General features: G+C 43.5%; 1 protein-coding gene across 2 annotated transcripts in view; it reads right to left on the bottom strand.

The window, feature by feature from the left end:
- Positions 1-16483, bottom strand: part of ADAMTSL5 (ADAMTS like 5) — a 78077-nt gene that overhangs the window by 22496 nt on the left and 39098 nt on the right. The window contains exon 4 of one of the 2 annotated variants that reach the window (XM_053702772.1): positions 12950-13033. The exons of the other annotated variant lie outside the window; for it this stretch is intronic. Coding sequence (XP_053558747.1) covers positions 12950-13033 — 84 coding nt within the window. The remainder of the gene's footprint in view (positions 1-12949; positions 13034-16483) is intronic. 2 annotated transcript variants of the gene reach the window in all.

Genomic DNA, 16483 nt, shown 5'->3' with positions numbered 1-16483 from the left:
TAGGATTGTAACCTGCTGTTTGTATAAAAGAGCACCACTGCATATATATATATATATATATATATATTATATATAATTGAAAGCACAGTAAGGGACACAATAACATTTGGACCCTAATTAAACAAAAGTATTTCTTTTTAGATGTAGGTTATTTAGTAGTTTTGAGGATCTGTATTCAGAAGCTGTATCTACTTATCAGTGCTGTAGAGCAAAACCTGGCTCTGCAGTAGTTTAAGATCATATGCAACATCACAGCCTGTACCTAAGGGGTTAAACTCACAGTTAAAATCTGCTGGCAATAAGATGGATATGAACCAGTGATATATGCCAACTGTGATTTTATTACAGGTCCAGAGATCAGAATAAGTAAACCTACAGAAACGTCCATAGTGACCATAAACTAACCAAGCAGCTCCTAAACCTCCTATTTTTTTGTCTTGCTGCTCTGTGCAGATAAATTTGAACATTTTAATTTTTCATCCTTTCAAAATGTCACAAGAACTTCCCCTCACTAATACTGAGAAAGAAAATGTAATTGATGCTAAAATGTATAATCTTTTATTAAAATTAGATGATAAAATGAGAGGATACATGTCCACATCCTCTCATGACACCAGGCCACGAAACCGTTTACCCAAAAGGGAGCACATCGCCGCTTCCTGTCAGAGTTTCACCCTGCTTTGTTTGCTATTTGCTGCTGGCTGCCATTTTACTTACCTCTCTCACTGAATCTGATGCAGTGTGTAACGTGGTGAACATCATCAGTGTGAGACAGGTTGCAGTCCCAGGATTATGATGTCACACTTATTATTTAAAGGACCTCTGTTCAGTATGCTTTTGCCCTTGCGTTGTCTCCGACTTGTTTGTTAGTTCCTGTGTTCCAGCTCCTGTGTTACCTGACTTGTCTGATGTCACTTCTGCTTAATGATCCCTGGCTTGTTCCTGACCCTGCTGTTTTCCTAGTTCCTGATCCTGGCTCTTATGACTACTCGCTTTGGCCCCTGACTTGGCTCGTCTGACTACCAGCTCTGGCTTTGACTCCTGGCTTGTCATTTGTCTTGTTGCCTTTTTATTATTTTTTGTTATTAAAAAAGGTGTGATTATATTTGCACTTCACGTCTCAGTCTGATTCCTGGTACCCTGACACTTCCTCAAAAACCCAAGAGTCTGACTCTCCCCTTTTGCCTACTGGTATTTCTAAAAAGAAAAACGTTTTTGCCCATAATTTTTCTAATCCATCTTCTTTTCATTTTCCCATTTTTGATTATTCCCATGAGGATTATGATTCTTCTATCTCTGATGAGTTTATCAAATCCAAACGCTGCAAAAGATCCCAATCTCCTCCGCCTCCAAGTATGTTTTATGACTCTTCTGGCAACCTTAGGATATCATTAACCAAAAATCAGCAGTTTGGTTCCCTTCTCAGAGCATAGCAGAGTACGTATATTACTATATTAGATGTCTGCATCCCCAAGAAGTTCAAGCTAATTTAAGAGTGGAATGTCCCCGACCTTCACTCCCAAACAATTCCACTGTCACTCCAGATATAGATCCCAACATTATTAAATTCATAAATTCCGCTGGTACAATTCTGAAGAGAGGCTCAGATAGATATTTATTAAAGGATAAACTATTGGACATTTCAGGTCCCATAACAAAAATATTCAAATAAGCTGAGTAACCCATTAATAACAAAACCCTATTAGACCCCTATATAATTATGGAATGGTCTCAGTTTTCTATTTGCTTAGTCAGCAATACTAACACTGCTTTGGCCACAAAAAGAAGTCGCCAAATTCTCAGGCATTTAGATCCTAGGGTTGCTGATTATGCTTCTACCGAGTTGGGATCAGATGCCAATGGCCTTTTTTTTGGGGGGGGGGGGAATTACATCCAAAGGCTACACAAATATGTTAATACTTTTGTATCCCTCTCAAAAATGAAATCTTCAGTTAAAAAATACCTTTATCCTCCCTCCTTTCTTTTTTAGGAGTGTCGGGAAAGGATAGGGGTGTTTGCCCAGCCATTTAAACTACTCACATTCCTAACTTCAACAGTACCAACCCCAACCATATCAGTAACAAACTTCAATCTCAGCTTTCTTCCCATCAAGGCACTCCGAGAGTTTACAGAAGCAGAAGTTGCAGGAAAACCTCTATAGGTAATTCCTATTTCCCCCTATCTTTTTCAATATAAAAATAGGAGGCAGACTTCAATTCTTTTATCACAACTGAACTCAGATTACAGTGGATCGTTGGGTCCTTCAAGCTGTTGCAGGGGTCTTGATAGATTTCACCCCCCATTCAGAATTGTTTTTCTCATCCAATAAGCTTCTCCCAATTAAGAATTCTTGTAGATTTCTACCCTTCTCTCCAAACAAGCCATTGAGCCTACTATTCCTTCCCAAAACACTTTTCTCAGCAACATTTTTCTAGTGAAAAAGAAAAATGTCCTCTTTCATCCAGTCATAAATCTAAGAATCTTAAATGTCTTTGTTACGTACCGTCACTACAAATTGGAAGGTATTCACCTCCTTTGAGAATGCCTTCAAGACGAAGATTGGTTAGTGGGACTAGACTCAGATGCCTATTTGATGGCTCCTACACACCCCTCTCACAGAGACCTCCTCTGTTTTCAATAGAACAAGTCTCCCTTCCATTTCACATGTCTTCAGCTCCCTGAAATTTTACAAAATCTCCTTGTTTTCCAAAATCAATCAACTATTCTTCATCATCTCCAACGAAAAGCCTGTCCTGACTCTTTCCAAAGAGTCTCATGATTTATCTCCACCATAACTTAAATTAATATATTTATATTCAGCAATACATGGCCTATTTCCATGTATGGATACTTTGCATAATTATACAGTGCAGTGTGTTAATTTTCAGTGTATAAATGTCGGAATAATTATGCAGCACCATGGGTGTATAGGCATCCATTATCATTATAACAGGGCAGCCTGTTCTATTTTTTTAGTATATGAACCCTCAACATTATTATACAGTGCAGCATATATGCTATCACTGTATAGGTACTCTGTGTAAATTATACAGCATAACATGTTTATTAGTGCACAAATGCCTTGCATTATCATATACTGCAGAGTGTTGTGTTTATTAGTGTACAAATGTTCATTATCACCACTATACAGTGCACTTGTCCAAAATAAGTGTGAATTGCACTGGTCCGATGGCCAAAACTTTCCAGTATTCCACTGTAAGTTAATCTGATCTTTTATAAGGTTTGCATAATCAAGATGTATTCACAGCTTCTGAGAAATTGCAGTTCAGATTTTGCAAGAGTGAGTGTGTAACCACAAACTTAAGAAGCAGTCTCTGCTTCATATCCTAGGTGGAAGAGATAAATCAGCTAAAACTTGCTTGTTCGTGGGGATTGACAGGCCCTGCTCTCATGCAATTGGATGCCCAAAAGCAGGTGACAGGATTTAACAACAGAGCTCTTATGCAGTCTTAAATTTTGTCAATTTTGTCCATCCTCCAGAATTGTTTGTTTTATGTATTGTAATCACTGATTCATTATGAAAAAACTCCACTTTTGTAAGTTATGTTAAGCAAAAATGAACCATTATAGCTATTATAGTTATAATAAATCAGATCACGAGTCAAGAATTTCATGTGATAACCGAAATCTATTTTCCATATTGTCATAAGATGCAGGACACAGTATAGAAGGTGCAACACTATTTTATTGCAGAGCATTGAAGTAAACAGCTTGTACAACATATCTAACTTAGTAAGTGCGACATAAGACTAAAAACGTCTATAAGCCAAGCCCTATCCAGTGACATCACACTCCCACTCTCCTCACTTCTTCCCCTTTTTCAAATGACAAAGCATACATTTTAGAGTACAACAAATAACAAGGTATACAAGAAGCATACAAAAATAGTTTTGTTTAGTGTACAACAAATAAGTTAAAGAGAATATATATGAACAACAAGAAATACAATCCTGACTTGAACATCGGGGTAGACCACCCTAGTCCACAGTGAGCATGGGATTATTCTGCCCATTCTTCTGGTCACTGCTGTAAGTACAGTGCGAATCCCGGTAATGGGCTGGAAGTTTCACAACTCTCCCATTTGACGTAATATTACATGAACTGTCCTCTGATACAGAAGAAGGTGATTAAAAGTCTGCTGGAAGTAAAAAAGTATCCCCGCTGTGGTCTTGCTGAGAGGAAGTTACCCCTTTTAAAACAGGGGATTCCACCGCCTGTGGCTCTGAGGCATCCCGTCTCAAACTCTCAGGTACTGGCTGAAGATGTCTTCTATTTCGACGTGTGACTGTCCCTCCTTCAGTAAGGACTACATAAGACCTTGGTTCTGGAGAGCGTCCTATTACCGTAGCAGGCATCTTCCATTTTTTCTCATCATCCAGCTTAACTCTGACATTTTGGCCCACATTCAGCTACTGCAAGGGCCTCACAGAGTGTTTTCTGTCGTAGAAGCATCGGTGGCCCTTTTTCGCCTCTTCATCCCTCCTAAGGACTTTGTCCCGAGGAACAGAGCAGGCTGGCTGAAAAACACCCACAGACGGTAGTGTAGTGCAGATCTGTCGTCCTAGCATCAACTGTGCTGGGCTAAAGCCTGTGGCTTGGATGGGAGATGCCCTATAGGCCAAGAGAGCTAGGTACAGCTCAGATTGCTTCAAAATGAACTTTGTTGTTTGAACTGCCCTTTCAGCCATTCCATTGGCCTGCCGGTATTGTGGACTTGATGTAGAATGGATGAAATCATATTCACTGCTGAAAGTACTGAACTCCATGGAAGCAAACTGCATTCCGTTATCACTCACTAACTCCATTGGTATACCCCACTGGGCAAACAAGCTCTTGAAATGAGTGATAACGGCTTGACTGGTGATCTCATTCAAGGGTGCAATCTCCAAATACCTGGAATAGTAGTCTATCACGACTAGGTACTTCTTTCCATGCAGTTCGCACAAATCTGCAGCTATTTTCTGCCATGGGCCTGCAGGTAGCGGGGTAGAAATCAAGGGCTCCCTTCTCTGAGTAGGCCGGCGTTCCCAGCAAAAGGCACATTTTGACACATGGCTTGCTGATCCCAGGCCACCATACCGCCGTAGCTGCCCTTTCTGTGCACTTTGTAATGCCCAAGTGGCCATCATGAATCCTGCTTAACAACTCCTGCCGCATGCTAACAGCAATCACAATGCGGAACAGCACTAACCCGTCCAGCTCTGTGAGCTGGACCTCTCTGACTGGTAAGAACTTAAAGACATCCAGGGTGCCCGGCTCTCTGGCCCATCTTCTTTTATGTACTTAATAACTTCTTGAAGGTCTGTATCTAAATGTGTCTCCTTTCTTATTTGCTCTAGCTTTCCTGACTAAATGGATTTGGATTCAGAACTGAATCCACATACACTTTCACATCTGATTCATACACTTTCACATCTGATTCCGTTGAAGATTCTTCAGCAGCAGCCAACGGGAGTCTGGAAACTGTATCTGCCACTACCAGTTGTTTCCCCGGCACATGCACTGACTGAACGTTGAACCTGAGCAGCCTGTCAGGGTGCCAGGAATCAGACTGAGACAAGAAGTGCAAAAATAATCACACCTTTATTAATAGCAAAAAATAATAAAAAGTCCACAAGTCAAATAACAAGCCAGGAATCAAAACCAGAGCTGGTAGTCAGACGAGCAGAGTCAGGAGTCAAAGCGAATAGTCAGATGAGCTGGAATCAGGAACAAGGAGAACAGCAGAGTCAGGAACAAGCCAGAGATCAGGAACCAGGAGGCACGTCAGACAGCCAGGTAATACACAGGAGCTCTCACAAAGAGGTGTGAGACAACGCAAGGGCAAAGCATACTGAATAGAGGCCCTTTAAATAATAAGTGATGACATCACAATTCTGAGACTGCATCCTGTCTCACACGGATGATGCACACTAGTCTGGCCATAAAAGGAAGTGCAGGAAATGAGCAGCATCACACAGTATGCACCAGAGTCAGCAAGAGAGATGAGTAGAGTCAGCAAGAGAGATGAGTAAAATGGCTGCCAGCAGCACATGGCAAACAAAACAGGGGAAAAACCCTGACAGTACCCTCCCCTTAATGACCCCTCCCCCACGGCAGGACAAAAGGCTTATTGGGGAAACGGGCATGGAAGGCACGGAGGAGGGCGGGAGCATGAACATCAGAGGAGGGAACCCATGAACGCTCCTCCATACCGTAGCCCCTCCAGTGAACCAAATACTGTATGCGGCCCCTGGACATACGAGAGTCAATAATGCTGCTGACCTCATACTCCTCATGGTTGTCAACAAAGATAGGATGGGGACGAGGCAACACAGTGGTAAACCAATTACAAACCAATGGTTTCAAGAGGGAGACATGAAAAACATGGGAGATGCACATTGCAGGAGGAAGGTCAAGAGTGTAGGCCACAGGATTGACCCGTCGGAGTATTTGAAAAGGACCAACATAACGGGGAGACAGTTTATTGGAAGGCACACAAATATTTAAGTTGAGGGAGGACAGCCAAACTCTCTCACCAACCTGGTAGGAAGGCGCTGGCAGGCGCCTACGAACAGCCTGGAACTTTTGGAGCTGCAGAGAAAGATGAAGGCAATCCTGAATCTGCACCCACGTGGAACGGAGTTGCTGGAGATGCTCCTCCAAAGCCAGAATGCCCTGAGACATGAATCAATCGGGCAACAAGGATGGTTGAAACCCATAATTCGCCATGAACGGGGATAACTTGGAGGAAGCATTAATAGCACTATTACGAGCAAACTCTGCCCAAGGTAACAGTTCAGACCAATTATTGTGGTGATCTGAGACATAGCAACGGATGAACTGTTCCAGAGCTTGTTCCGCAGCCCCATTGGATTAAGGGTGATATGCCGAGGAGAAGGAAAGCTGGATCCCCATTTAAACACAAAAGGAAGGCCAAAATCTGGAGACAAACTGGCTATGCCGGTCCAACACTATCTCCTTAGGTAACCCATGTTAACGGAAGACCTCCCGGGCAAAAATTGAAGCAAGCTCCTGAGTGGTAGGCAAATTCTTCAAGGGAATGCAATGTGACATTTTAGAAAAATGGTCAACCACCATAAGTATAACAGTATTGCCATTGTAAACAGGGAGCTCGACAATGAAGTCCATGGAAAGATGTGTCCAAGGACGCTCACCATTAGCAATAGGTTGAAGAAGACCCACAGGAAGATGTCAAGGAGTCTTATTCTGTTCACAAACTGAGCAGGAGGCAACATACGCAGCAACATCAGACGAAGACCTGGCCACCAGAATTGTCGTGACAGACCAAATCATTTGGTTCTTGCCTGGGTGACCTGCGCCTTTAGGATAGTGGTAAGTGTGCAAAAGTTTAGTTACAAGATTCGCAGGAACAAAACACTTACCACTAGGTTTCTCAGGAGGTGCATTGGTTTGTGCAGCCAGGATCTCCTCCCCCAAGGGAGAAGTCAAATTAGTACGTATGGTAGCCAAAATATGGTCAGGAGGTATAACTGGAGTAGGTACAGACTCCTCCTTGGACAGAGGGGAAAATTGTCGAGAGAGAGAGCATTAGTCCTAACATTCTTACTACCAGGCAGGTAGGACACCACATAATTAAACCCAGACAAAAATAGCGCCTGTCGGGGTGACAAACGTTTTGCTTCAGATAGATAAGTTAAATTCTTGTGGTCCGTAAGAATAAACTGGCGCGCTAGTGCCCTCGAGAAGATGCTCCCATTCCTTGAGTGCCAAAATTATGGCCAGAAATTCCCTGCCGCCAATTTCATAATTGCACTCCGCTGGAGACAATTTCTTAGAGAAGAAACCACATGGATGCAAGGAACAGTCAGGCGTAGGACGTTGAGACAAGAGGGCACCTACTCCAGTCTCAGACGCATCGACCTCAAGAAAGAAAGGCAGGACAGGGTTAGGATGAGCCAGAACTGGAGCGGCAGCAAAGGCAGTCTTAAGACTATCAAAGGCCTTAATGGCAGTAGGTGACCAATAGAGTGGATCATTCTCTTTACGGGTCATGTCTGTGATAGGTTTGACCAAGGAAGAAAAGTTTTTAATAAACTTTCTATAGTAATTGGCGAACCCCAAGAAACGTTGAATAGACCGAAGACCAACTGGGCGAGGCCACTGCAGAACTGCAGATAACTTGTCAGGATCCATGGAGAACCCTGCAATGGAGATAACATAACCTAGGAAGGTTACTTGAGTCTGATGGAACTCACATTTCTCGAGTTTACAAAACAGGCCGTTCTCACGTAGTCTGTCTCTGAAAAACCCGTGTGACATCAGAACGATGAGCCTCAAGTGTGGGTGAGTGTATGAGGATGTTGTCCAAGTACACCACAACACACTGTTGCAACATATCTTGCAGGACATCATTAATAAATTCCTGGAAAACAGCAGGAGCATTACATAGGCCAAAGGGCATTACAAGATACTCATAATGCCCGCTCCTGGTGTTAAATGCTGTTTTCCATTCGTGGCCCTCCTTGATCCTAACGAGATTGTACGCTCCTCTCAAATCAAGTTTAGTAAAGACCACAGCTCCCTTGAGATGGTCAAAGAGTTCTGTAATGAGCGGAATAGGGCAAGCATTCTTAATGGTAAGATGATTAAGACCCCTATAATCAATGCATGGTCTTAACTCGCCACCCTTTTTCTTCACAAAGAAGAAGCCATCCCCTGCAGGAGAGCAGGATTTGTGGATGATCCCCGCAACAGAGCATCGGCAGCATACTCCTCCATAGCACAATTCTCCACAACAGAAAGAGGGTAAACCCGGCCCTGAGGAGGAATGGCTCTGGGTTGCAGGTCTATGGCACAATCATAAGACCGGTGAGAAGGCACGCACCTTGTCAAAAACGTCTAGGAACTCTCGGTACTCCTCTGGCAATTGAGATACTGAAGAAGTGCACAATACTTTAACTGGTATCCAAAGACAAGTGGAAATACATTGCGGAGACCACGACAAAATTTCGGACCTGCGCCAGTCGAGACTGGGATTGTGCTTTTGGAGCCAGGGATAACCCAGAACAACCGGAAAATGCGGAGAGCTTATCACCTGGAACTGGAGGGTTTCAAAATGGAGAGCCCCAACAGCCATGGATAACGGAGCAGTTTCGTGAGTAACGAGTGTGGGCTGAAGGGGCCTGCCATCAATGGCCCCAATAGCAAGTGGCACTGTCAATGAAATAGCCCGCAGCACCAGAGTCAACAAGAGCCTGGGTGACTATGGAGAAGTCCACCCAGGAAAGGACAACCGTGACCAAAGGTTTCTCCTTTAGCGGTTCCAGGGACAAGGATAAACCACCCAAGGTCTGCCCCCGACAGGACCTTAGGTGTGAGCATTTCCCGGCCGTGTAGGACAAGACTTCAAAAGGTGGCCCTGTAACCCACAATAGAGGCAGAGCCCCTCCCTCCTTCTAAAGGCCCTCTCCACCATGGAGAGACACGTGAATCCCAACTGCATTGGCTCAGCTGTACCTGGTGACTTGGGACCAGGAGGCATGGGAGGAGAGGGAGGCATGGGTGGGAATGAACACGTAGGAGACAACGTAACAACGGAACAGGAGGCTTCTGCAAGCGCTCCTTGAAAGAGTGCCTCTCACTTAGTCTGATGTCAATTAGGATAAAAAAAGACACCAATGCCTCAAGATCTTCTGGTAAATCTCTGGCAGCAACTTTGTCTTTAATTGCATCAGAGAGAAAGAAGGCGGCAACAAGGGCTTCATTGTTCCAACCTACCTCTGCGGCAAGCATACGGAACTCAATGGCATACTGAGCAACAGATCTTGTACCTTGCTGAATGGACATGTGTCATTTAGCAGCAGAGGAGGAGCGAGCCGGAATATCAAATACCCTTCGAAAGGAGGCCACAAATTCAGGGTAATTTGAAATCACAGGTTTATTATTCTCCCACAAGGGATTAGCCCAGGCAAGAGCTGTGTCAGAGAGTAACGAGATGAGAAATCCCACCTTAGCTCTGTCAGAGGGAAACGCCTGAGGTAACATCTCAAAGTAAATGCCCACCTGAGGTAGAGGTGCAGAACTTAACATGCTCCTGGTAGGACTATGTGTAGCAGCGGAAACCGGAACAGCCATAACTTGCGAGACGCTTTGGTCCAAATGTGCAGTGCGAGTCAGCAGGGTTTGCAGGGCTAGTGCAAATTGATCCAAGCGGTGATCCTGTTCATCCATCCTGGAAATGATGGCAGGTAAAGGTGGATTATTAGCACCATCAGGATTCATGGCCCATGGCGTAATGTCAGGGTGCCAGGAATCAGACTGAGACAAGAAGTGCAAAAATAATCACACCTTTATTAATAGCAATAATAAAAAGTCCACAAGTCAAATAACAAGCCAGGAATCAAAACCAGAGCTGGTAGTCAGACGAGCCGAGTCAGGAGCCAAAGCGAGTAGTTAGACGAGCCGGAATCAGGAACAAGGAGAACAGCAGAGTCAGGAACAAGCCAGAGATCAGGAACCAGGAGGGACGTCAGACAGCCAGGTAATACACAGGAGCTCTCCCAAACAGGTCTGAGACAACGCAAGGGCAAAGCATACTGAACAGAGGCCCTTTAAATAATAAGTGATGACATCACAATTCTGAGACTGCATCCTGTCTCAAACGGGTGATGTACACCAGTCTGTCCATAAAAGGAAGTGCAGAAAATGAGCAGCATCACACAGTATGCACCAGAGTCAGCAAGAGAGGTGAGTAAAATGGCTGCCAGCAGCACATGGCAAACAAAACAGGGAAAAGACCCTTACACAGCCTCATCAGAAGTCTCTGGCATCTTTTTTGTCAATATCATAGGAGTTGATCAGAGGGACTAGCGGTTTATGGTCAGTCTCCAGACTAAATTTCTCTAAACCCACTAGGTAATGCTGGAAGCGCTCACAGGCCCAAACTGCAGCCAGGTAGGCGATGGGCTGTAGTTTGTTCTCATTCAGCTGTAGGAGGGCGGGCCCTAGCCCATAACTGCTTTCATCAGTACTAACCACAGTCTTTTTTTAGAAGGATCGTAGAACCCTAACACTGGGGCAGACCCCAGCAAGGACTTGACCTGTACAAAAACTTCTTCCTGTGGAGGACCTCAGACTCAGGCAACATCTTTCTTCAACAACTCTGTGATAGGGTGTAGTACTGTGGATACATCTGGAAGGAACCTGCCCACATAATTCACAAGGCCCAATATTTGTCTCAGCTCGTGTACAACAGAAGGACTTTTCATCTGTTCAAGAGCAAGGATTTTTATCAGGGTCCACCTTGATGCCATCTCCATTTATGCTATGCCCAAAGAAACAAAACTCAGACGTTCTAAAATGGTATTTCTCTTTATTTAATTTCGTTCTCTAATGGTCTGCAGCCCACAGCTCAATCGCTGATCATGTTCTTCCAATGTAGACCCATACACTAAAATGTCGCCCATGACGACTTCCATGCCCTCGTGGTCACTTAGGAGGGAACTAATCTCTCTTTGAAAGATTTCAGGAGCAGAAGATATGCCAAAGAGTCTGCAGAAGCAAAACCGACCTACCGGTGTAATGAAGGTAGTCAGTTTGTGGCACTGTGGATCTAGAGATATCTGCCAGAAGCCACTAGAAGCATCCAGGGTAGAGAAGAACTTTGCCCCAGCCAGTTTTGGAGCTATGTCTTCAAGCGTTGGCAGCATATATTTCTCTCTTCACCACCTAATTCAGCCTTTCAAATGTACGCAGATGCGTATCTTCCTGTTTTTCTTCACAACAGGAACAATGGGGGCACACCAGTCAATTGCTTCAACAACCTCTTCAATAACTCCTATATTCTTCATACGCAGGAGTTTCTTCTCCACTTGAGGCATGAGTGGGAACGGAATTCTACGAGGAGTGGTAATGCTGTATGGGACTGCATCACTTTTCAGTGATATTCAGACTGGGTTGCAATTCAGTAGGCCCAATTCACCAAACATGTCTTCCGCAATCTCATTCACTCTGGCCACAAGGCCCAAACCAGAGGCTGCTTTCCTGCTCAATAGGTTACTAACACACTGACCTCTAATTACATGTACCCACATGGTGAATTTCCTATTCTTGTTCTTGCAGCTGGCAAGAAATTTCCCCGCACAATTGATGCGGCTACCAGGACTATGAGCTGAGACTGTCGAGGCAGTTTTGTGAATGCTGACAGTTCTTTGCTTTTTTTTTTGCAATCTTAAAGGCAACCTTGGCTCCCATTACAGTAAGGGTAACCCGACAATCTTCGTCTGAGCCAGACTGTTCAACTACAGACCCTACAAAGGACACTTCTTGACCCTCCTGGTCACTATCCACCTGCATCTTCTTAATGTATTCAGTTTTACGTGCCACTTCAAAATGGCCCATTCGGTTTCATGACATTCTGATCATCGGTACGGTTACACCGCGTGCAGTGAGCATGCTGCGCCCATCCGCTTCTTGGCCTATCTGTTGCCCTTGGTCTACCGCTCACACTGTGCCTTTCACCTGCAGCTCTCCTGAACTGCTGCACTTCATCCACAATACTCTCAGACCTCAGATCAGCACTTTGCTTTTTCACCAGTTCACTCTGACGGGCCATCCTAATAGCCCCATCTAATGTTAATTCAGCCTCTAACTGTAGCTTCAGTGAGACCTCAGCATCTGCAATTCCTATGACTATTCTGTCTGATTTGCTCTTCTTTAGCAACACCAAACTCACAGAATTCAGCTAGTTCATACAGGCTGCACACAAATGACTCCACAGATTCTCCCACACGCTGAGCACGTTTGTGAAAACAAGCCCTCTCATGAATCACATTTCTTTTGGGCACAAAGTGAGCACTGAGTTTGTTCATAACTATTTCAAAGTCAAATTCTTCCCCTTCTTGGACTGTAAGGCATTGAACACTGGCTCCACATCCTTCCCCATAGAGTATAAAAGAGAATTAACTTGTACTTCACCACTCTCCTTGTCCAGCTTGGAAGCAATCCTGAAGCGTTGAAACTGCTGACACCATATGGGCCAAGCTGCAGACTGAAAGAAATCAAAAGGCTCAGGTGGGGTAAACTTCAACATCGTCATTACTCAGGAAACAGAAGCGTAGGCAAGTACTTCTGACACCATGTCATGAGATGCAGGACACAGCATAGAAGGTACAATGCTATTTTATTGCAGAGCATAGAAGTAAACAGCTTGTACAACACATCTAACTTAGTAAGTGTGACATAGACTAAAAATGGCTATAAGCCAAACCCCATCCGGTGATGTCACACTCCCACTCTCATCACACATATTATTATAGATAAAATAGTTATATATAGCTGCTTAAAGAGACTGTAAAAACCTTGTAATTACTAGAGATTTATGTTGTGTTGCTACAGAATAACATATCAGCTAAGTCTTAATGTTTGAAAAACAAATTAACATCCTTTTTACTGCAATTATTTGTCATGAGTCAAACTGCATCCACCATTTGGCTTATTTGGAGGAGCTAATTTGTGCTTTATTCTGCAGACAATAAAGCTAGTCACTGTTGTAAAGTTAGTATAAAGTCAATTGTTTAGCAGTTGTAATCGGTTAATACTAATTAGGGACAGGTATGTAGCAGGGTTATAGCCAGGTGCATTTCAAGGCCTGAAAGTTAGAAATTGTTCTATTTTCAGAGCTAAATTACATTAAAAAGGGGCAAAATAAATAATGAAAATATATTGCAAAGTTGTTTCATTATGCATAACTAAACGTTTTACATAACATTTTCAAGGTGTTTACTGTCCCTTTAACACATCACTAGAACAATTTGTTAAAAAGCAGTATATATAGGGTATATAATTTTTTTGGGTGGGGGGGCGGGATAGAGGGATGGCAAAATGTGTCCACCTGTGTAGCCAGCAATCCTAGCACCAGCCCTGATAGCATTCCTTTTGTCATTTATACCTGTGGTTCAGCAATCACACAGAGCAGCTTGCAAATACTTTCTATGAAAAGCTAGAACATAATAAATACCTAGCCTATGACTGTTAATTGTTGTGGGAGCACTGAGTCAGCTAGGTTAGGGTTATTTACACTGGGAGAAGATTGCAGTTAGGGTTAATTGTGGTGGCACATCAGGCCAATGTGATTATTTTATATGTGAGGAAGAGATCTAGGGGTTATTTGTGGTGGCACATCAGGCCAGTGTGATTAGGGTTATATGTGGGAAAGAGAAATACCCAATGTTTACATGTTCTTTGCTTTTTTTTTTTTGCAAGTTATAGGGCAATAAGTACAAGTAGCACTTTGCTATTTCCAATTTTTTTTTTTAAATTAGCGATAGTTACATTGGAACACTGATATATGTCAGGAATCCCTGAATAACCCTTCACATGTATATATATTTTTAGTAGACAACCCAAAGTATTGATCTAGGCCCATTTTGGTATATTTCATGCCACCATTTCACTGCCAAATGCGATCAAATATAAAAAAATCATTAATTTTTTCACAAACTTTTTTTTTACAAACTTTATGTTTCTCACTGAATTTTTTTACAAACAGCTTGTGCAATTATGGCACAACTTGTTGTAAATGCTTCTCTGGGATCCCCTTTGTTCAGAAATAGCAGACATATATGTCTTTGGCATTGTTTTTTGGTAATTAGAAGGCTGCTAAATGCCGCTGTGCACCACATGTGTATTATGCCCAGCAGTGAAGGGATTAATTAGGGAGCTTGTAGGGTTAATATTAGCTTTAGTGTAGAGATCAGCCTCCCACCTGACACATCCCACCCCCTGATCGCTCCCAAACAGCTCCCCCCCCCCCTCACAATTGTCCCCGTAATCTTAAGTACTGGCAGAAAATCTGCCAGTACTAAAATAAAAGGCCTTTTCTATTTATTTATTTTTATTTAAAGAAAAAAAACAAAACATTCTGCTGTGTATCTATATAATTTTTTTCTGTAGTGTAGCTGCCCCCTCAATACCCCCTTCCCCCTCCCAGATCCTTTTCCCAACATTATTTTCCCCCTCCCCCACCATCCTCTCCCACCACTTCTTTTTTGCAAATATGTGCAGATTGCGGGCGCTCGCACGTACACACCCCCCACCCACCGGCAAGTGTTTCCACACAGCTGGATGGAAGTTCACCAGCAATGGGCCGCCCACCCGCCTCCCTGCAATTGCTCCCACCCACCAACGATCGGCACCACCGCTGGCCTATGCAGAGAGGGCCACAGAGTGGCCCTCTCTGCATCAACAACTCTGCAAATCTATTTCTGCAGTGCCCCATTCATGGTGCATGCAGAAATAGTGCAATCTCACTCTTTTGAGCGAGATCACGGCAGAGAGAAGCCCAGGACTGCAGCGACATACAGGGTACTTCGCTGGTCCTTAAGGGCATAATGACCAACGTCGTACAGGGTACGACGTTGGTCGTTAAGGGGTTAATGCCCCTCTTCAGCAAACTGTCATGAAAGAAAATAGATATATTTTCCTTATTTTGCACATTTATTTTTGCGCTTCTTTTTATATATTATTTTTGCATCCCAATAGATATTTTTGCTCTCCAATTTATATACTGCATATATATTTTATTTTTTGTTTGCGTTCCAATATACATTACTATTGCGCTTTGTTATATATTATTTTTGACCCTTGCTGAACCCTTTTTTTCCCTATCATTGAATATACAACTGGTAGAGAATAGATTTCTAAAGCTGTTCTCCACAGTACTTATGGAGAACATTAATGCAAGAACTTGCAGGAGAACTCTCAGTCCGCTATAGGAGAAAAGAAATTATACATTTGTAACTAGTTGAATTAATGAGGGGTACTATAGCAAATACGACTAAAACAAGAGAATCTTACAGTCAAAATTTCCCAATTTTAGGCTCCTTTTTAGGGGCAAATATAGGAGAATAGCATTGATAAATCTTGCCCTTAGCATTATAGGGTTCAGTAGTATAGGGCTCCCTGATGGCAGGTCCTAGCAACCAGCGTTCAGTTGTATACGGCTCCCTGATGGCAGGTCATAGCAACCAGCGTTCAGTTGTATACGGCTCCCTGATGGCAGGTCATAGCAACCAGCGTTCAGTTGTATAGGGCTCCCTGATGGCAGGTCATAGCAACCAGCGTTCAGTAGTATAGGGCTCGCTGATGGCAGGCCATATCAACCAGCGTTCAGTAGTATAGGGCTCCCTGATGGCAGGCCATATCAACCAGCATTCAGTAGTATAGGGCTCGCTGATGGCAGGTCATAGCAACCAGCTTTCAGTAGTATAGGGCTCCCTGATGGCAGGTCATAGCAACCAGCGTTCAGTAGTATAGGGCTCCCTGATGGCAGGTCATAGCAACCAGCGTTCAGTAGTATAGAGCTCACTGATATCAGGTCATAGCAACCGGCGTTGAGTAGTATAGGGCTCCCTGATGACAGGTCATAGCAACCGGCGTTCAGTAGTATAGGGCTCCCTGATGGCAGGTCATAGCAACCGGCGTTGAGTAGTATAGGGCT

Source organism: Bombina bombina, chromosome 2, assembly GCF_027579735.1.
Source record: "Bombina bombina isolate aBomBom1 chromosome 2, aBomBom1.pri, whole genome shotgun sequence".
Taxonomy (NCBI): Eukaryota; Metazoa; Chordata; class Amphibia; order Anura; family Bombinatoridae; genus Bombina; species Bombina bombina.
This window is presented reverse-complemented; position numbering and strand designations above follow the sequence as displayed.